This window comes from Pholcus phalangioides, unplaced genomic scaffold (assembly GCF_987345545.1).
Source record: "Pholcus phalangioides strain wild (caught in Gottingen) unplaced genomic scaffold, Ppha-v1.0 ptg000017l_1, whole genome shotgun sequence".
In the NCBI taxonomy this organism is placed as follows: domain Eukaryota; kingdom Metazoa; phylum Arthropoda; class Arachnida; order Araneae; family Pholcidae; genus Pholcus; species Pholcus phalangioides.
In genome coordinates, this window is record NW_028301610.1 from 3,336,359 (window position 1) to 3,359,018 (window position 22,660).

At 37.3% G+C, this 22,660-nt stretch overlaps 1 protein-coding gene and 1 long non-coding RNA gene across 5 annotated transcripts in view; one reads left to right on the top strand and one right to left on the bottom strand.

Annotated features, from left to right (window-relative positions):
- The window catches only part of LOC149072115 (uncharacterized), a 102,544-nt gene extending 100,511 nt beyond the window's left edge, over positions 1-2,033 (top strand). For both annotated transcript variants that reach the window (XM_089246986.1, XM_089246987.1), the window contains exon 7: positions 1,786-2,033. In XM_089246986.1, the coding sequence (XP_089103112.1) occupies positions 1,786-1,950 (165 nt within the window). In that variant the 3' untranslated portion in view covers positions 1,951-2,033. The remainder of the gene's footprint in view (positions 1-1,785) is intronic.
- Positions 1-22,660, bottom strand: part of LOC149072117 (uncharacterized) — a 74,800-nt gene that overhangs the window by 33,963 nt on the left and 18,177 nt on the right. For all 3 annotated transcript variants that reach the window (XR_016194483.1, XR_016194484.1, XR_016194485.1), the window contains exons 2-3: positions 12,684-12,791; positions 2,002-2,047 (exon numbers count right to left, since the gene is read on the bottom strand). This is a non-coding gene — a long non-coding RNA (uncharacterized LOC149072117). The remainder of the gene's footprint in view (positions 1-2,001; positions 2,048-12,683; positions 12,792-22,660) is intronic.

Consider the following 22,660-nt stretch of genomic DNA (forward strand, 5'->3'; position numbering starts at 1 on the left):
AAATGTTTTCGGATTGGGCAACTGCTTGTGGGAAAATGCTCATTGTACATTTGCGCTGCCTCTTTGGTACTTGCATTTCATTTACAGAGCTGCAAACGGATGTCTACTTTTTCAGTATTACTAAAGTGCACCATTATCCTGTACGTTACAACTGTTAGAATGGTTGCACGCTTGAATGACTTCACAGGGCTGGCGTCTGCAGGTTTTATTCATTGTGATGCAGATTTGCAAACAGTTTCTTCTCCTTTTCCAGGTTACATTTGCATGCATGGTGTTCTTTTTATGGTGTTCATATAACAGATCAGGAGGGGTAATCATATAGAGGGTGATTCAGAAAAGATAGGGAAAACTTTAAGAGGCGATAGTACACACCAATACAAACAATTTTCATAAAAGAATGCATGGTCTAACATGAAACGCAAATGCGCTAGCTAGCGCGTTTCAAAACGGCCGCTCCGCAAAAGTTAAAATGTCATCCCTGTTGAAATTTATCAGGAGAAAAATAACATCATGCATGCAAATGTAACCCGGGGATGAAGAAGCAAATCTGCATCACAGTGAATAAAATGCACAGACGCCAGCCCTGTGAAGTTATTCCACTGAGAAGCAAGAAATGATCTCGTTTCACACAACTGCCAATGCAAGCGCACAAATGTTTTCCAATTGGGCAGGTAAAGAGCACATAAAGGGTATTTTCTTTCGATATTTAAATTTTTTTAACCAAAATATTGAACTTTTTTAAATTTTTGGTCGGCTTGGGAGGGGCACAGTTCCTCTATTCCCCCCATGCGTAATGGTCTCTGCTCTTAATATACATATTTAGTGTCATAAATCTTTGTGTCAGATCTTATCGTGGAACCTCTATTTAACTGAGGTCCCTGCATGTTCTCTACAAGGATTGGGGGTGGCAGAGCTCCCCCCAGCTCAGAATCTATGATTATTCCATCATTTTTGTTTTACACACCATAAGTTCATAATAAAGGAAGGCTTATCTGGGAGCTCACCAAAGACAGCTTAGGGGGGCCCTACTGCTGGATGTGAAAGGGAGATGGGTCTCTGAAACAGCCACTCCGCAAATGTTAATACAGCATTCCTATTGAAATTTATCGGGAGGAAAACCATGCATATGCTAATGTAACCTGGCAAAGAAGAAGAAACCATATGCAAATCTCTATCATAGTGAATAAAAGGTGCAAATGCCAGCACTGTGAAGTTATTCAGGCATGCAAAACCGTTCTAACAATTGTAACATACAGGATAATCATGCACTTCAGTAGGCAATGTCGCGCCTTTTATTCATTGTGGCACAGATGTGTGCATACGGTTTCTTTTTCTTCCCCAGGTTACATTTGCATGCATGGTGTTCTTTTTCTCCCATAAATTTCAACAGGAATGTCGTTTTAACGTTTGTGGAGAAGCCATTTCGAATTGTGCTGGCACGTTTGCATTGCATTTTAGACCATGCATTCTTTGATGACAATTGTTTGTATTGGTGTGTACTATCACCTCTTTTTAGTTTTTCCCATATTTTCTGAATCACCCTGTACAAAGGGGCCCATAAAAAGTCTGGTCTGGGGGGCTGCTAAAGATCATAGCCTGGGGCCCTACCGCAAGATGTGGGGGCCATACCCTCCCGAAATATCTCCAAAGGAGTCCATGGACCCTTTCCTTGAACCTTCCTCAATGGCTTCATTTAGACCCCTAATTGTTTTGTAATGTGTATAATACAATAAAATGTGTATTTTATTTAAATAATTAAATACAATACAAAAATTTCCATTGCAGGGAGATGGTGGAGGCCCCCTTGTTTGTAAAAATGATGGTTTCTACGATCTGATTGGAATTGTTTCATGGGGATTCGGCTGTGGAAAACCAGATGTCCCTGGCGTGTATGTAAAAGTGTCATCATACATTGGCTGGATAAACCAAATTATTAGTGTCAATAATTAGAAAAAAAAATTCTAGAAACTTGTCATTTTGTAGAATAAAGCATGTACTCACTTCCTTCATGAATAAAATCTCCCTCATATTAATTGCAGCTCTTTTCCTAATTTATTGATAAAAAAGGTGATTTGAATTATAAATATGACAATATTCTGTTGTTAAAAAAATTGTTATGTTGAGAGGCATCATATATCATTGCACACTCCCAAATTTATTTTGCTGTTGACATCATTCAAAATCCGCACTGTAGCCACCAGAAAATGCTTTTATAAGTATTCATGAGCGGAAACATTATTTTAACTCTATAATGCCCAGATCGCCCGAAGTCGGCCGAGTAGGTTAATGCCCATAACCGCCTCAAGTCGGCCCAGCTAGGGGGTATGGGTATGTTTTGGTGGGCTTTTGTCACCAACGGGAAAGAAGATGAAAGCTCTTGTCAGAGGCGGGAACGGAAAAGACAACTGCAACGACCTATCAATGGGATTTTAAAAGCTGATGTACTAGAATGTTCCTTGAGAATGGACTAAGGGTACTCAATGCATTTTACAAAGAGATAATACTGTGAGGAAAGGGGTGTTTTCTGTAGACAAATTACCCCCTTTAAAATCCATTGAAATGAAGGGGTGAACGTCAATGCAAAGGGTGGAAAAAATAGAAACTCATGGAGAAAGGGTGGGGAGAGGGAAAGTGGCCGAAATTTGGACGAGTCCACTTCGAACACAAAAAACTTGGTATTTTCACGACCCTCCCAGGTTTTCTATCTGGGCGTTAAAGAGTTAAAAACACTCAAAGAGATTTATTGTTACATCAAATATCATTTTAGCAAGGTTTCACTGTATTTGAAAAACTATGCTTCTCATAAATGTGACAATGGCAAGAGGAATGCAGTGTTTAAACTGTGTGAATAATCTGAGACACTTTCTTGGTTATGTCGAAGAAAAAAAAAATTTTTCTTCTCCCCTATATCAATCATTTATTAAAGGTAGGCAGCTTGGCAAGGAACAACTTGATAATCAATGGTACATTAACATTACATGAAACACATTTAGCAAATTATGAACATGTATGTTAAACAATGTGACAATTATAGCTAAGTCAGCAAAATGTTTTTTAACAGAACACACATATTCATACATGATTTAACTGTTACCCGCGACTTCGCTTGCGTGGATTTGCTAATCTGAAAATTACTCACAATGATTCCCTATATAACATTTGAACCTCTTATGAATTTCCAGAAATCCTGCCTTAGTGGGTATCTACATTATGAAATATAATGCTGCCTAAATTTCATATTTATGGCTTCAGCAATTTTGGCTCAGTGATAATTACTCCACGTAATGTTTGAACCCCCCCAAGAGAGCTGAATTTTGCAGAATCCCTTCTCAGTGAGTCTCTACATTACAGTACAAAAATACTGACCAAATCTCATATTTACAGCTTCAGCGGTTTCGGCTCAGCATCATTTCTTCATATGCCCCCCATTGAAATCCCTTAGGACCCCCTTAAGAGTCGAGTTTCGAAAAAAAAACCACCTTAGTTAATCTTTACATCAGGGAATAAAGATCATATTAGAATAAAAACCCAAAGAGCAAATTGTTAAAATTATCTGTTTTATGAGAAGTATTTCTTTCTTTTCTCCTTCAGCTACTATTTTGAAAATTCCTTTACAGTGGCCTATGAATCTTTATTTTTATAAACCCATTTTTGACTGATTTGGCTGTTTAGAAATTTTTCCAGGTAATTTTCATACAAATTTTTTGTAAGTCAGGGTCATCATTTCAACTTCTTCCGGGATGAGGGCAAAGGATATATACTTAATATATGTATATATTCCACCTTGTTTGTCCATTTCGATTGTACTTTAAATTTTTGTAAAAGCTGGGAGGGGGGTGAATTGCACCCCTCTATAAGAAATTACCATTTTAGGAAATAGACAGGTCTGATGAAGGTCATGGTATTTAAAAAAAATAGAAGTACAACGAAATTTAGTTTGTATTTCAAAAATAACAATTTATCCTAATTTTTGATAGGAAATTTAAAAAAAATAATAAAACTATCTAATTTTTCATTTTTTATCATACAATATGAGGTTTCTCATAATTTAGTTATAATTAGCTTTAGTTTAGTTAGTTAATAGTTATTAATTCTTTTAAGATAATTAATCACCTTATATAACTAAAAACTTAAGTAGTAAAAAAATTAAATTAATTGAAAGGAAAATTATTTTATTTGGCAATTTAGTTTTGGTGTCTAATTTTTCGAAACTGCTCAGGTATGTTAAGTAACCAGTAATCATATGCAAAATTTGTGTGCAATTTGGTTAAAAATTAGAAAAGCTGTCAAAAATGGGTTGAGAAAATGCATCTGAGCTACCGCAGTTGGCAGAAAATTTGGTCACCAAGAGGAACGTGAATATACTTGTGAAAAACATAGTGATAAATAGATCAAAATTTCATTAAATTTTTATTCAAAAGTGCAGAAATATTTATAACCCTTTATTTGAACTGAATTTCAATATTTATCTAAAAATTAGCAAGTATGTGCACCTTACTTAACAAAAAAAATTCAAGTTTTAATGAACATACTTTCACATGGCAAACTTTAATAACTAATATATATTTAAAACAAAAATAAAGAATGATTTTACATACCTGTGAAATGTTATTCATCCCCCTTCCCATTCTTTTCATTACAAGCATAGACACAGCATGTAAGAACCATTATTAACAAAAATAACACAAAAGAACAGACAGCGCTTCCGAGAGTCTATGGTAAACACATAGAAAATGGGCATGGGAGGGGAAACATCATTTATAAGTCATGTGACCTGCACCAGAAAAATAGGGGTTTCCCCTCTCTCTAGTCCTATACGTCCTCTATGGTATAGACACCGTCTTTGAATGCCAGTGGATAGTCGTGAAAGTACCATAATTTTCTGTATGTAACCCGTGGGGAAAGGGGAGGGGGACTCTCCGAAACTGGAAAACTCTGTATATAAAATCCCCTCACTCAGGGAAGCAATTAGATATCCTGTCATCTTAAGAGGTTGATAGACAGAGCATTCGATGCACACAAAGTGGGAAAGGTAGTAAAATATCTCACAATGGAAAATATCTAGCAATGAAATGTGCTTTTAGAAATTTACTGACGTACCCATGCTGGTTTTTCAAGAGTCTTGTGATTGCCAGAGATATTTTGTGGTTTGCGTCAAACAGACATTTTATTACCTTTTCCTGCTCCATGCACATTTAGAGAACCCCTGGTCAAACCCCATCCAAAAAAACATTGAAACCGAAAAAAAAAAAGAAATAAGTCAAGAAATTATTTAAAAAAAAAAATTTAACTCATAAAAGCATGGGGGAATTCTAAAAAGTTCTTTATAAGCTCATTCTCAAATTGCCCCACATTGGGAATCACTGCATTAGAGCTAACATAACCAATAGTCTCATTGGTTGTTTTTTTTCAAGTTTTGTAAAAGATATGTTATAAAAGTTCTTTATCAAAGATAATTTATAAAATAAGTTTGACAAAAAAATTAGATAGTGCAATGGACAACTTTGATAAAAACGCTCTTTATCAAAGTTTCTTTTACCAAAGTCAGCCTCCTCATAAAATATTTGAAAAAAGATTAATGTTGATGCTTTCTATGCTGCAGTTTCAACTGCTCAAGTTTGCATACTATATACTTCGCGATTTGATAAAGTAATTAAAAAATGAGTGGTAAGTATCAATTGGGTATCCAAGTTTTCGTCTCAATGAACTGAATTAGTTCATATGATTTGAACGGTATAAAAAAAATATAAAAATGGTTTTAAATAAACTAAAGAAAGAAATATTTTTTTGCTTCCATCACATACTGAAGTCAGTAGGAACTACAAAGACCTTAATTCCCTATGTGAATATCAGAGATTTGAATTTCTCTAGCTGAATGAAAAACCAGAAACAAATGTTTGGATGCTTATCGGCTATAACGAATTCAACTCTGCCCTAGTGAACCTGCAATACAATAATAAAATAATGAATGGACATATTTATATTTATGGGATATAAGGGGTCACATCTTCAAGTAATGGGTCACCAATCGTGTGGAGGGGGGGGGGTTCACAAAAATGAAATGCGGTTGGAATTTCCGAGAATTCATCCCGTAGGGCCTCAGAAAAATCATTTGACCCGGGGGCCCCATGATCCTCTTAAGATGGCCCTGTCTATACTTCTGGTACTTTTGCAATCAGGTAGTGGGGCTCCAGAACATCTCTCGGCCTGGGGGCCTCATGATGCTCTTAAGTTTTACAGACATGGGTTATAGCAAGATCGAGGGTAGGACGGACAGGGTCATGGTGACAATCTAGGAGTCCGCAAATTTTAGGGGGCGGGGGTTGTTTCCAAGTTTTCCTTTGGAAGGCCATACTGGTGGATGGATTTTTTTTTTCAATGATTAAGTTTCATAAAATCAAAAGTTGTATTTCAAGAAAAAACCTGAATCTCTGAAGTACTACAGTACTAACAATTTTATATAAATCTTTTATAGTGTAATGTGGTCATTTCCTTTATAAAATAAATTTTATAAAAAAATTTTTAATATAAAATTTGTAAAAAAAATTTAAATATAAAATTTATAAAAGAAATTTTATCAAACTTTTATAGTGTATTACCGGCCTAAGATCATATTTTTCCTAGAGATCTAAGAGAAATTCTCTTGGATTTGCATAATTTGCAAACATCACAGGGCTGCATGGAATTACTCAATTTTAAGAGACCTACACATAAGCTGAGGACCTATTTGGAAGGAAAGGAAAAAGTCCTGTAAGATGGCATAATTTTCATCAAACTATATGGATTTATTGGCGTACGGAAAGATTAGCACAGTTCAAAATCAAATTGCTTCCAAAATTTTTCATTGCCAATTACGCAAATACCCTTCTGGCTACAGTATGGAAAATATACCAAAAAACTTGTCCATTGCACTAGCTTTCGAAAGAAACTACCATAAACCATATTAATGTTGTCATTCAGGAGAAATTTAGCCTCTTGTTCATGCCTCTTGTTTTGAAATATATGACATCCATATTTTTATGGGCATCTTTTTCTCAGCCATCTCGTTCGGCATTTTGCCTGTTGTGGCGTTGTATTTGTATATATCTTTAAATGACATAGGATTTTATAAGTGGTTTTTTTCAAAAAGTCTTGTGACCAGAATATATATTTTTTTTTTCATATGAAGTTTCTTAGTTATTTAAAGTTATATACAAAAGCCAAAATTTCTCAATCTTACAATATTTTCTAACCTTTTGCTACATTCTGATGCTCTATCTTCGGCAAATTAATGAATAAGGATTGCATCATACATCTAAATGTAGTGGTGTGTTATCTCACAGGGTTTCTTTTACCCTTCACAAAGAAGCAGCAACAATAGTGACACCATTATGCTAGGGGCAGGTGGTCCTATAATCCAATAGACACCAGCTGTCCTTAAAGGACAAAGACTAGTGTACTAGTAGTTACATTATCTCACATACATTTTCATTTTCTTTCCTATAAGAAGTAGCACATGTCCTACTACATATCTAGTCTATCCTAAACTTAATATTCAATAGTTTTTTTTATACTTTCGTGGTAAGCCCAATTAATCAAGGTTCTACTGTATAATAACAACAGATTTATGAAAAATAATCAGCTATACACAGGGTGATTATAATTTAAAGTTTTGATTCCAAAACTATTCAATAAGAACTACTAGTCAGAATGACTTGAAAATTTGCAGATACTCCTGAAGCAATAAAAGTTTCTTTCGCAAAAGGGAAAAAGTGCAAGTAGTGCAAAATGTGCAATTAGATGGCCAGCAGTATAATCTATTTCGTGCAACCACATCATTTCGGCACTTCCACAGCATCAGTGTGTGGACAGAACTTCTATCAAGATGCACATTGCAATACCAGCAAAGCAGCTGCTGAAGACCCATTTTGACAGGATGCACCTTAACCCTTGGAACTTCCGGCTGTGGGGGGGGGGGGGGGGGGTACCTCAAAATGTCATAAACAGTGGTCAGATTGCAAACTTTGGTGAATTGCAATCTCCAGCACATCCGCTATATGTTAGAAGTTCCTCAGGAATATCACCCCACTGCGTCCCACCTCCAGGTGGGGCGCATTTCATTTAATAAAGCTGAATTGCAAGCACATCCACATCATAACTATGGCATACTCTGATCTGTTGTTGAACAAGAATTTTTGTGCTTTCAACACACGGTTTAAGCTGGATAAAAAAATCCTTTAGCAAAAAGGCGAAATGGAGGGAAAAGCTCTTGCAAAATGCTACAATGCTAATGTAATGATTGATGGATGGAAGTCTACTCGTTTCATTCATCCTGTACGCATTTTTGCGAAATTGGCTACTACTTCTTTCGCATTCTACGATTTTCTTTCCCATTTTGCGAAAAATGCGACTGTAGCTTAAACCCTGTTTCAACCTCATAGCCAGAACCAGTTGGACAACATATTTAACATTTCTTAAGTAAGTTGTAGTGTTTTGTCCAATTATTTCATTTTTTGTGATGTTTTCATGAATTATGAAATCATGCAATGCTATAATTAAGTTATTATTTTGCCATGGCTGGCTATTGTTTCCATTCTGCGAGCAAATTTCCCACATGTTGGATGTCATTAATTTTACAATTTTAAGTATTTTTCCCCCTTTACCAAATAAAATTGCATTTTTTCAGGAATATTCATGTCAATTTTCAAGTCATTCTGACAATCGTTCTTTTTTTACAGTGTTTTGTAATCAGAACGTTAGTTATAATCACCCAGTATATCGTAAATCATTGCTAATTAATCTGCACTGTTTATGCTTCATTAAATACATTATATTCACCTAATTTTTAATATAGTTTTTGCAAAATATCTTTCTAATTAAGCATACTCAAAGAAACTGGAGAAAACATCTATATATGATTAATAATAGCATTAAAAGAATTTTCAAACACAGTAGTCCATTGAGTTAAGCAAAAAATAATTAAATTGCAAAAGTTGGTTTTTGTTAAAATGTAAGATATATTTATTGATAAATTAATATGGGAATAGTGTTAATTACCATTAATAAACATTTCATTTTAATTAATTATTAGAAGTTTCAATGAATTTTCTGAAATTTTATTGTTTTTAATTTTAATACTATTTAAAACCAAAAAAAAAACCGTTTCTTTTGTAATAAACCCTGCCCATAACAAATATGGATGTCATATTTCAAAAATACAGCAACCCAATTAAAAACACAATCACAGAAATTATAAACAATAGATACACACAATAAAATATTATACAATGTCCATAAAGAATATTATGGTTGTTTTATCCTAAGTATGGATAGCTTCTTGATTTACCCCAACATGATCATATTTCTTTTTAAGCATGTCAATTGTGTTACAATTTACTCCCTCCGGGGGTAAGCTATTCCATTTATTAACAACCCTATTAGAGAAAAATTCCCTGCGACACCATAACCTCGCATTGTCCCTTACCAATCGATACTGGTGTTCCCTTGTAAAAGCAGTCAATTGGTGGTGTACTAAAAGTTCATGGTCCATCCTATCCATCCCTTTGAAAATTTTGAACATTTCGATCATATCTCCTCGACACCTGCGTTCATCCAATGTAAACATATTCAAAAAATAAAGTCTCTCTTCATAACTCAAGCCCTGTGTGCCAATAAGGACACGCGTAGCTCTTCTCTGCATCCCTTCAACAAAGTCTATGTCCCTCTGTAGGTATGGTCTCCAAAACCTTACAGCATACTCTAGTCCAGGACGAACTAAGCCTCAGAAAAGCAGAAGAATGACTTTAGAAGAACGCGAAGAGACCTTTTTGAAAATGAAACCGAGTATTATATTTGCTTTTTTGACCACCGCTGAACAATGTTCAGAAAACCTAAGCCGCTCGTCAATGAGAATTCTCAAATTGCTGACCCTACTTGTATCCGGGATAGTGTCACCATTCAACTCGTAAGAGAACCGTGGGTTGTACGAACCAAATGGAGCGACCATGCACTTGTCAACGCTAAACGTCATGCTCTATTCATTTGCCCATGCTGCAATTCTGTTCAAGTGGGTCTGGAGCAACTCCCTATCGCTTTGATTACCAACTGCTCCCATTAGCTTCACATCATCTGTGAATTTGCTAGCAATCCCATCAATACCCTGATCGAGTTTATAGATAAGAAATGATAAAGTATGGGGCCAAGGACACTTCCTTGAAAAACTCCACTAGTGACACCTGTCCAATAAGAGAATTCCCCATTCACCATAACCCATTGTGACCTATCTCTCAACAGGATTCTATCCAATTCAGCAAGTTACCTCCAATCCCAATCTCGTGTGAACGCTTCAAGACTTTACTGGATAGAATGCCTTTAGGAAATCAAGATAAACAACATCTACCTTTTAGCCCTTACTTAAAGCCCTGGTCACGCGATCATAGACGCAAAGGAGGTTGGTTACACATAACTCTCCTTTCCTGAACTTATGCTGATGTATTATCCGACAATACATTATATTCTCATCTATCCACTTCACTAATTGCCTTATGATAATAATTTCCAAAATTTTCAAGAGGAAGCTCATCACACTCACCGGATGATAATTGAACATGCATTCTATACTACCTTATTTTAAATATTGGAACCTTATTAGCAAGCTTCCAATCCCTTGGGACGATACCCTCAGCAACACTACTCCTGCAAATCTGTGCAACTGGCCCTAACAACTTGCTATGATGGATATCATCTGGTCCTGGTAGTCTGCTTACACATACACTTTTTTAAAGATTTAGGACCTCCACGTCCTCCACTTGAATATCATTGAGTATTTTATTACCCCATGCAACAACCGTATATACTTTAAATATCATTATCTGTATTAAAAACTGATGCGAAAAAGTCTATGAAAGCACTACACATACGTACATTGCTCTCTGCCCTGGACCCTCCTATCGAGAGGGAGCCAACTGTCCCTTACACCCATCATTGATGTACCTGAAAAATGATTTCTGCATCAGAGCCAATATTACCTGCCTACCTAGATTCAACATACTCATTGCTATCCCTTATCCCTTTCTTCAACGACCTTCTTTCATCAGTAAACAATGAAAGGTCTGTCAACCACTTTTGTACTCTCTGAATGCTCTTTTCTTTAAGATAAAGATTATGCACGCTATTTGTGAACCATAGGGGGAGCGATGTACAAACCTGCTTTTTACGACCAAAGGGTATAATGGCATTCATGACAGAGTTCTCATCTCCATACTATATTCTTCCCATTTACCATGTCTCAACTGATTCCACCATGTCCTTGAAAATTCCAGCTATCCTTTCTCTCAAAATATTGAAGTTGGTTCTCCGAAAACAAGGAACCATTCTTTTGTTATCAACCTTACCAGAAGTTAGAGAAAACTAATGACACGATCACTAGAAGAAAACTCATCTCACACCAAAACATGTTCAACAAGACAATAGGAACTAGTGAGAACTAAATTCAAAATAGCAGTACCTCTAGTGGCTTCTGATTCATGTTGATACAAAAAAATATCGAGCACCAACTTAAGAGTCTCTTTCACACTGATTTCTAGCAAAAGGTTCCCGATGAAGGTTCTCTAATCGATACCAGGGTAATTTAAATCTCCTGATATAACAACCCTCTTATGCTTACACATGCAGAAAATTTCATCATGAAGCTTGACAATGCAGATTGGATCCCCATTCGGTGGATTATAACAAACCCCCACGATAAGCTTATGAAGCCTTTTGTTTTCAAGCTGAACCCACTGCTTCCGCCTAACCCATACTCAACACCCCTGTTATTATCATTAACTAACCCCCATTTCTGTGTACATGGTCTGGGAGTAAAAACTCTGATCCTAAACCTCTTAGAACCTCCGCCTAATTAGGTGAATCCCATCCCACTGAAGCTGCCTATCGAGAATGTGGAAAGAGTCAAGATCATGACCCCAAGTGAGGAGCAAATGTTTTTCAGGCCTAAGTTAAAGCAGAGGATCCTACTCCTATATACCTCCTGGCAGTACTGGAATCACTGTCACATATGAACTTCCTCCTGAGCGGATAACAGCAGGTCCTGGTACTCTGACAGCGACTCACTAATATTCACTCCTACCTGATTTGTTCCCACCCACGTGATGACACCTCCCCCAGGGAGCTTTCGTCAAATATAAGAGGAAAAAATAATATAATAGAGAAAAAATAAGACCACTTAACTTTTTTTTTGTACACACAAGTGCTGGTACCAGATCCTTATCTCCCCGGAAGCACAGCAGCTAATTCCCAAACAATGGGATGAAGAGATCGTGCTCAGAGGACAAAAAAGTGTGTCTGATCCGTACCAAAGCACAAATAATATAATGTGATATGGATAGATATTAGTAATATATTTCTTATTTGTTTTATTCCCCCCCCCCTACACAGCTATTTTTTTTTTCCTTTTTTTAAAAATGTCAAAAATTGTCTATTCTAACATGTTAAATATTTTAACCCCTTTCTTCGGCAAAAATCATGGGGTGAACTAGATTATTCTCAATGTCTCAGAATACGCACATAAAAATGCTGAGCTTATACAATGAGCGAGTATTTCAGGATCCCTTGCTGATCTGTTTGTGGTAGCTACAATACTCAGTAGGATAATAACTTCATTCCTTCTTTTCAAGAAACTAATTTATTTTATACAAAACACTCACCTTTGACTTGATTGGTAATTGAACTTGGAGCTAGCAATTTTCAAATTCTTCCAACAGCAAGCAATTTTAAAACCTCATCAACAGATTGAACTGATATCTCTTTAGCATCTAGGAGAAAAGGAGAAGAAAATACCTTATTCATATAAATGTTTCAATATATCAATGGCAAAAAGGAGAAAAATGACAACCTGAAGTTGTCCAGCTGAAATTTAGATACGAAAAACAGACTTGTCACCAAAATGCTGTGTGTGAAAGACTGCATTTTACAAGCTTTGATAACTGAAAAAATCAAATACCACCATAAAATTTCATGACTACTTCACCACACACCAACTCCGGTCATATTGCCATACACCAATTTAGAATTTCCATGACTTTCTACTAAACCACAAATGCACCTTGTCCATATTCCTTGGCGCAACTTCTAATGAATTGGTACTTGTTGGAATGTGCATGTTCGTATTGTGAACCTAAAGTGAAGTTTGTTTCTGAGTAATGCTTGTTATAGTGTGCTGCCATTTGCCATTAATTATTCGAACAATAAGTGAAGTGCAATGATTGAATAATCATATCGTTGTAGAACTGTTGCTCTCTCTGACGAGACTTTTTAACAGGGAGAGCAGCTCGTATTCGCGTCTCGAAGTTGAGAACCACAGAAAACCAACTTCAGCCAACCACCCCTGTGGCAATGGAGAATTTTTATGAGTGCATGAGAAAAAAAAATTAAGAAATGACACAGCATGGAGAGATCTGCTTACAGAGTGTTACCACCAAATGTTAATTATGGCTCTAGCAGCAACTTCAAAAAATACACATTTATAGCACATAAGTCACTGAGAACATGACCTTGGCAGGGAGGTTGACTTTCTAGTGATGCATGCTGCTAGGTTTGGTGGACCACAACTACTGCTACAGATATTATTGTATGCATGGAAACTGTCCCCTTTGACTGCTTGCTTTGGACATATGGGTCTGTCGCCACATCATTTAAAAGTGTCTGATATTGATGTTACTTGGTTTTGTTATTGTGCTGATGCATTTAAGGATTCTTAATATAAAAAAAAGTTGCAATTTTGTTTTAGTTCCTGCTCTTTTACAATGTGGACTTATGCTAATCAGCTGAATAAATTTATGATAAATTTGTCAATTGTGAAACAAAACTTTTCATACATATAAATTATGGAGATTTTGTTCACAAAACTATAGATTTAACTTTTTTTACAAAATTATGTAGATTGTTTCAAATTTCACAAAAAATTTGTTTTTTTCCCAAAATAAGGAAAATTTCTACAAAAAGACATTTAGTACCATAAGACACACAGAAATATTTTTAATACTAGCTGTTACCCACGGCTTCACTCATGTGGATTTGGGAATCTGAAAATGACTCGCAATGATTCCTCCATATAACATTTGAACCTCCTCATGACCCCCTTGGGAGATGAATTTTATGAAATACTGCCTTAGTGGGTATTTTACATTATAACATATAATACTGAATTTCAGCGATTTCAACACAGTGATGATTGCCTCACATAACCTCTCAAACTACCCCCATTAGGGATTCGAATTTTAAAAAATCCCTTCACAGCGTGTCTCTACATTTCAAAAATACTGACCAAATTTCATATTTATAGCTTCAGCAGTTTCAGTTTGGCGTTGTTTCCCCATATGACCCCCACCCCTATTAAGCCCCCTTATGTTAGTCTAGTATCTAGATAAACCTCTTCTTAGTTAGTCTTTACGTCATGAAATAAAACTTCTGACCAAATTTCATGGCTATAGATTAAGTGGTTTGGGCTTGACGTGATTTGCCTGTTACATTTGAACCCTCTTATGATGAAGACCCTTCAATTGCTCCATCATGAGAACTTGAAGGAATCGACTAGAAGTAGAGGCTTATAGTCCAATCCACACCTTCTTGTGGTGCAGCCTATAAATAGCTATGTTTAACATGTGAACAGATGTGGATGGGCTTTCTCCAACCCGCACTGACCAGCGTGGATGATTACAGCCAAAAAACCCCTAAAACGAAATATGAACTCTGTATATAAACTAAGGCCCTCCGTCCCCAGCAGTCTGAATGTCCTTGAGTCCCTGATTATGGCAGCGACCAGCAAGACATGAAGACAGAGAGGGTGCTAAGAATCTCTGGGTTGGACCAGGCTGCCATAAGATGACCACCTTAGCCACGTATAATGGACGATCTCTTTCTTCAGAAAATTGTTTGCAGGAATTGAAAGAACTAGAAAGAATAAATTCGGACATCTTAGGCATCTGGGAAGTAAGAAGGAGAGGAAAAAATAGAACTTTCCAGTGGACTTGTATTTTACTACAAAGGAACAGATAATGGAAGAACTAGTGGAGTAGGATTTCTAATTCATAGAAAGTGGAAAAATAACATCGTTGAGTTAGATAGTACATCTGATAGAATTGTAAAGTTGGTTATGCAAATATCAAGCAGATATCGGATACAGATATCTTTACATCATGAAATAAAACTACTGACCAAATTTCATGAATGTTACCTCTGAACCTCCTTATAACCACCTTAGGGGTCGAATTTAAGAAAAACTTAATTTCTATGTTATGAAATAAAATTTCAGCTAAATTTCATGAATAATGAATCCGCTTTAGCGGTTTGGGCTTGGCATGATTTCTATGTTAACTTGGAATCTCCCCATGATACCTTGGGGGTCAAATTTCCAAAAACCCCTTCTTAGTCTTTAAAACATGGTACTAAACTTCTGACCAAATTACATGATGATAGCTTCAGCGGTTTTGGCTCTGCGTGATTTATCTGTTATATATGAACAATAGACTGAGATAGACTCGAACGTTTGGGAACGTTCATGATGTCAATTCATATATACACATACATTAGATCAGATGATTCCACCTTTGATGCTGGGGACCCCCAGTATGACCCTCTTAGGGTTTAAATTTCAAAAACTCCTTAGTTAATGTTCACGTCATGAAACAAAGCTTCAGCACAATTTTCAGGAATTTCAGTGGTTTTGGCTTGGCATGATTTTTATGTAAAGTTTGAGCCCACCCCTTTTTATTACCCCCTTATGTATCAAATTTCAAAAATCCTTTATTTCTTAGTCTTTACGTCATGAAAAAATTCAATACAAGTCTATGCACCAGCAACAAGCTATTCTGAGGAAAAGGTAGAAGACTTTTATGAAGAATCGGATGAGATGAATTGTAAAGGAAACCACCATATCAAAATAGTAATGGGCGACTTCAATGCTAGAATTGGAGGGAGAACAAATAGTGAAAGCTCAGTTGGAAGTCATAGTTTTGCGGTATGAAACAAGAGAGGAAACAGACTCATCAAACTTGCAGAGAGCAAACAGTTATGCATCATGAATTTGTTTTCTAAGAAACCCAAAGAAAGTGGACCTGGAGAAACCAAACTAGAACAACAAGGGCGATAGACTACATCCTATTTAATAAAAAGCATATGATCAAAGACTGCAGTGTTCTCAACAAATTCAATACAGGAAGTGATCATTGACTGGTGAGATGCAGAATAATGCTTAACGCTAGAATGGGAAGAGCGAAACTTATCAAAAATGGAAAAACTGTCATCAAATATGGTAAAGCTTCAAGAACATCAATATAAATTCCAGTTAGAGCTGAAAAACCGATTTGATTTGCTATATAGCACCACCAAATCTGGACAAGATGTCACCACAATGAACAGAGCTTTAACCACTACCCTAAAAGAAGTAGCAAAAGTCGCAGAAGATGTCAGGAAGTTTAATTGCGATATTGTAAAAAACGCATTGGGAGATAATAGGAGCTTAAAATCAGCAAAACAAAAACCATGGTTGGAGATGCGTCAAAGGTGGAGTTGACTGATCTAATGTATATACGTATATATGAATCGACACCATCATCATCATGCCCCCTCCCCAGCAATAATGGCAGTGCACCCCCCAGACTTCCAAGTCTATCTCCGCCTATGCTCTATTCAAACATGAACAGGGTCGGGACTGAGGAAAGGTAGCAGGAAGAAAAGAAAATGAAGCAGAATTTGTACAAGTAACACCTGTGCTGAAAAAAGAAGTCTACAAGGCTATAAGATATAGGCATAAACTTGTATCTGGCCCATGGGCCCGAGCTCCCCCAACATTTTTGAAGAGCCGGCTCGGCCCCCCCAAAAATTTGAGTTCATATGTTTCACACACTTGGCTTAGAAAAAACTTTTTGACAAAAAATTTCTCTAAATAGTAGAAATCATCTGCTCGAAATTTCATTTTTCTTATTTTTCTTTAGAACCTCAATGCACTTGTTCTGTGACAATAGTAGTCTTATCTCGCAATCACCCCGGCATCCATCCATCCTAAATTGCATCTTCCCAGAGTGCTGCCTGAAGGCACCTCCTGGAGATAACTTGGGGGGGGGGGGAATCCCTTCTCTTGCTTGTACTGTCGGTAAGCTCAACAGCATCTCTTCTTTTGTTGAGTGTGACCTTGGAGATGGGGACATGAGACAACAGAAAAAAAGTGGGAGGTGGTAAAGTGAACAACTATTAAGCTTATTAACAAGATGGAAGGCCTGAAACATTTTTCCAGCCTTCACAACAGAGGCGCTGACATGAAGAAATTAACAATGGGTGGGGAGAGAGCGCTGAAATTGGTGGCTGCAGTGCCGTTTTAAGGCATGGGCCCCACCTGGGCACGGCCCGTGGACCTCAAGCGAAGAGGGGCCTCACAAAAATGAGATCTGGTTGAAATTTTCGAGAATTTGTTTGGTAGGGTCTCAGAAAAATCAATTGGCCCAGGGGCCCATGATACTCTTAAGACGGCCCTGGCTGGCCATCCCGTATATACGAGGCTGAAGTGCATACGCAAGAAACAGGATGCACTGCATGCATTGTTTTTCTAAAAATTATTGGGGAGAGGCTCAGCCAACACCCACTGAAAATTCTCTACTAGGTGTTGGCTCAGCCCCCTTACAAAATTTATTGGGGTTGGGGAGGGGGCTCAAATAACCTCCGTTCCTAGATTCCGGTGCCTTTGATGAGGAATCAAATAAATAATAGTAAAATAAAATTAACATAAAAAAAAAGAAAATAAGAAATGAATGGAAAATTTCAAAGCCCCTGAGCCGGGTACCATTGCATTCTAATACTAGGAATATGAAATTTTCTCCTTAAAAATCAGGGATTCCCAAACTATTTATGTTAGCATTGCTCTTATATATATATATATTTTTTAATATTTCAAGTAATGTTGAAAGGAGGTTAAAGGATGAAATTTTTGACCCCCCCCCCCCCGGTCCGGCACTTTGGACATTTGACCCCCTCCCCAGTTGCAGCCCTGTTTCCAGTACCCCGACACTGAGATAGCCAGGGCCGGAACTAGGGATGAAGGCAGTTTTCACAGGCGGAAATCTTGAGGAGCTGCTAATTCTGGGGAGGGGGGGGGGGGACGAAAAATACCGTTTCGATCATACATATTCTTCCCTCCACGACAAAAATGATCTTGTCTCTATTGAACTGAGATCTTTCGCGAGGATCCCAATTTTTCACAGGGAAGTGCTTGGAACCTGTCATAGGCGTAAATTTGTATTGGGCCAATGGGATCGAGGGCCCCCCTATTAATTTTGAAGAGCTGGCTCAACCCCCTCCCCCCCCCAAAAAAATCGCATGGATACGTTTTCCACACCTAGACTCGGAATAATCACGTCACGTCAGTACAGTGAGTTTCGGCCTTAATACGAAGCTGTGACATGTAAAAAAAAAAAGTGGCGATTTTTCAGCAAAAACTTTTTTTCCCGGCCATTTTTCAGGATGCGACTTATTTATCAGAAATTACTGTAATTTTTTCTATGTTCCATTGTAAATTAAATCGGGGAATTTCTAAAAAGTATGTAGTATTTCTTACTTATGTTATTCAAAATTGGGTTTATTTCAAAATGAAGAATTATTCTCAAGGTTTTAATAGGGTTCCTCCTCTCATGGTCACTTCTTTTTTACGGGCAAATTTATTTTTGTCCCACCGATGACCGCAAAGAGGGGGGGAGGGGTTTACATACCCTGTTTGCGTTCGCAGCACTCAGAAATTTCAAATATCTTGCGGCATCTCAGTCGATCTCGAGGAGTCATTTTGATGCTTTCCCCCCAACAATAAAATGATCTTCACTCCTAGTTATAGCTCGTCCGTGGCATCTAGTGACGTGTTTACCGGAAGGGGGAAGGGCACTCAGCGGGCTATAAGCAGGGCCATGGACTCCCACATACTGGAGAAGGGATTCTAGCCTGGAATCTTTGGCGAGCCCCTGAAGCCAAACTCTTCACAGGTAATGTATTCATAGCATGAAAAACTATGGTAATTGTCTTAGGCTCCTAACCAGGCTACGGCAATCGGGATAATGCTCCGGGAACCTGAGCCAAATGGGTGGCCCCCCCAAAAAAAAACACTTATTTTGCACATTTCTTGAAATCTGACAGTTTCTTATTCTGCAAAATGAGAAGAGAAGGGGTGACAAACCCCCCTTCCTTTTTTGAGTATAACCCTTTCGAGGGAGTTCCCTCCCCCTCCCGAAAAACTCTGCACCGTGGCCCCAGGGCCTAAATTTTTGTGAGAAAGACGACGGGAAGAGAAAAGAAAAAAAATCAGTTTCCGAAATTGTTCCAAACATTTGAAAATGTTTTTATTCCATGTATTTGAGTTGTTTTTTTTCATGATAAAGGGGGCCGCACTTTCTGCAGCTGACAAAGAGCATTTCAATAGCGTTCAGTTTCGGCTGCTACAATGTAGGTTTTCTGAATACAAGCACTATTTCCTAATTAGAAAGACAGGGACAGGGAGTGTATAGCGTGTCGCCTACGTGGGGAATGTGTCACCTGGAGGCATCCGTCCATATGGGGACTCCTCTCTGAAAATGAAAACTACATTCTTTTTGACGCCGCCAGCACCGGTCAGAGCTTTGGTAAAAGCTTTTTTTTATATTTTTTCTCTTCTGTTTCATTATTTGCGCTTCATGGATGGCCATCAGTGAAACAGGGACGCCCACAGAAGCGGTTCCATAGATGATCCTAATTGGAATATAAAGAAATTACGGTGGTGAAAAAATTGGCTATAGACGGGGTTTGTGGTTCTGCAGAATAAGAATAGCTTTGTTTGGAGCCCCCCTGAAGTAAACTCTTTGTTTTTCCCTGAAAAAACCCCACAAATGTTGAGAAAGGCAGTTCCACAGTATTTTATGGTTTGTGTGGACCACATTCGGTTGTGCATGTACAGTATAACCTTCTGTAAGTAGAACATGTTGTATTACAAGAAAACTGAAAAGTTCCTCGTGATTCCCCACAGTTTCCTGACAGAAAAAGTAAGCAATATTAAATATAGCTACACATTTTTGATAAATTCATGCATTTTAAGCATTTCCTTCAATGATAATTTATTCAGAATCTTCAAAAACAATCTAGATACAGTATTTTTCAGCCCACTCTAATACTTATAATCAATAAAGTGTAGTAAAAGAATTTTGTGTTTCCTGTTAGACATATCAATAAATTAATAAAACTTACCGCATGTTTTATGTTTTTCAAACATATTTAAAATTTATCTAAGAAAAACTTAAACTCCATTTGGCTTGCGTACTTGGGACAGTAACAATATTTAAATCGAGTTTTTATTAAGAAATTTATGCAAATAATTTTTTTTTTCTAATTTAAAACCCGATATATAACTCAATATATGAGTAAAATAAATCTTAAATAAGTGACATGTAATTTGATTGTGAGGGAAATATACACTGTATCATAAAATATAAATAAATACAGGGCTTGACAAATGAGAAAAAAATGTAATCGCCAGCCAAATTCCGTACGAGCCAAGCATGGTTTTTTCATGAGAAAAGTGTCTTAAATAATCTTTTTTGGACCTTTCTGGGAATGACCTCTTCCCAGGGCTGCAACTAGATACTTTGTTACCTGGGGCAAGCCGGAGTTTTGGCTCCCCTTAGTAGAAGAAACAGTTAAAGGGTGAATTCGACTCCCATTCTGGTCCAGCGTCTCGAGCACCAGACCGGGGCCTTCGTGATTTTTCCCTTCTTACCCATTCTTACGTAAGAAGGGAAAAATCATGAAGGCCCTGACCAGACCCGCCTGCTCTCTAGTTGCGTCTCTGCTCCTTTCCATATTGAAAGACAGTTAATTATGGAATCAGAAAATTTTGAGCCATCCCTAGATTCTGATTTAGCAATCACATACAGATTTTAGGCACCAATACAGATTTTCCAGTCACCATGGTGACCTGGCGCCTGGGATTTGGTCAACCCTGGAATAAATAAAGATGTATATACTGTATGTATTTTTTGGATTTACTTGCATTCTTTGTATATACTCGTTTTCGTAACCCCGCCCAGGGATTTCGGGATTCATGAGATCTGGGGGAGGGGGAACTTCCCCCGGGGTTCCTGGGTTCGTTATAACGAACTTTTATTGTATTATGAGCAATATTAATTTGAAAAGTTATAAAAAATTAATTAATCTTTTGCACAACTTGAAAATAGCACTTATTCTGAAAATTTTTCAATTACATACATTTACACACACATTAATGCTAAAAAGAGGTTAAAATTGCAAGGGCGTAGCCAGAAATTTCATTCGGGGATCAGTGATAGAATGATAGATCTGGGCATCTTATTCCCTCTTTTCAGTCATTTTCTCACATTTCGGGGGGGGGGGGGGGCCAGACCCCTCAAGTACCCCCCCCCCCCCGCTACACCCTTGAAAATATGTAAATGCTAAAAACAGCACTATTCACAACAAATTTATAAATAGTGCAAAAGAAATCAAAAATAAAAAGGTTCCTTCTCCACTGGTTTTTTTCATTTTTTCAAATTTCCCTTCTCCCACTGGGTGACCTTTCATTAAATCAAGTTGTATAATAACCAAGAATGGTCACTAAAGCAGTGTTTTCCAAAGTGTAAAATATCGCCCCCCCCCCCCGGGGGAAGGGGCAGATGAGGGTCCTGAGGGTCGGTAGAAGCTGTGGGTTTAGTATAGGATCCTATGGGTGGGGCTTGAGTTGGGAGAGATGAAAAAGAAATTTTTTCTAAAAGAAGAGCTATGGAACACACACAAAAAGTTTGGGAAACTTTTCACTGAAGCAGCGGTTCTTCTCTGTGTGCACTTCCCGGGGGCTCTGCCGCCACTCTAAGAAAATAAAATAAATCAATAAATTTGATAAATGAATAAAAGAGGAGCCTTCGGGGCTCCGCCATAGAAATTTTACACCAAATAGAGGCGACCATTGATGCATATTTGTGTTTCAGTACAGGTGATCATTTGTGGAGATTTTACTGTATTTAGGAAAATATAATGGAACCCTTCCTATACGTCTCCCTATTACGTTTCTGACCTTACTCATTTGCATGACGTTTGACTTCAGTTGCTATATATTCCTATACATTATCATTGTATACAGGGCCTAATTTCTGCAAGGGCAAATGAAGCCTTTATAACTTTGAGCCCCCAAAATTCAAACAACATACATTCACTGACGAATTAACAACTTTGACTCTTGCCGCAAGAGCCTCTTAATTCCTGATTTACCCAGGGCCCTGCCTGTATACACTTCAATTAATCAACGTTTTCACTTTGATTCGAACTCCCAAGTCTTTGGAAAATACCATTTCTATCAATCGAATATCAAATAATTTTTCAATTGGTAAAACCGTATCATTGAAATACAGTGTTTCCCAGTTTTCAAAAACACATCATGAAAAAACGTTATAAATAAATAAATAAATAAATTATGAGCGGAAAAACTAAGCGGGATCGACTGTAGTTTCTCATTCATATTTTTTACTGAAAAAGCCATAAAATTTAAGATAATTGACTGGTTCAATGGATTTTGACAGGTACTGAAATAATTATTGAACGGATTATGGTATGCTGATAGCCAGGGCCATAACTAGGATTTTTGCAGACCGGGGCAAATATGATTTTTCCG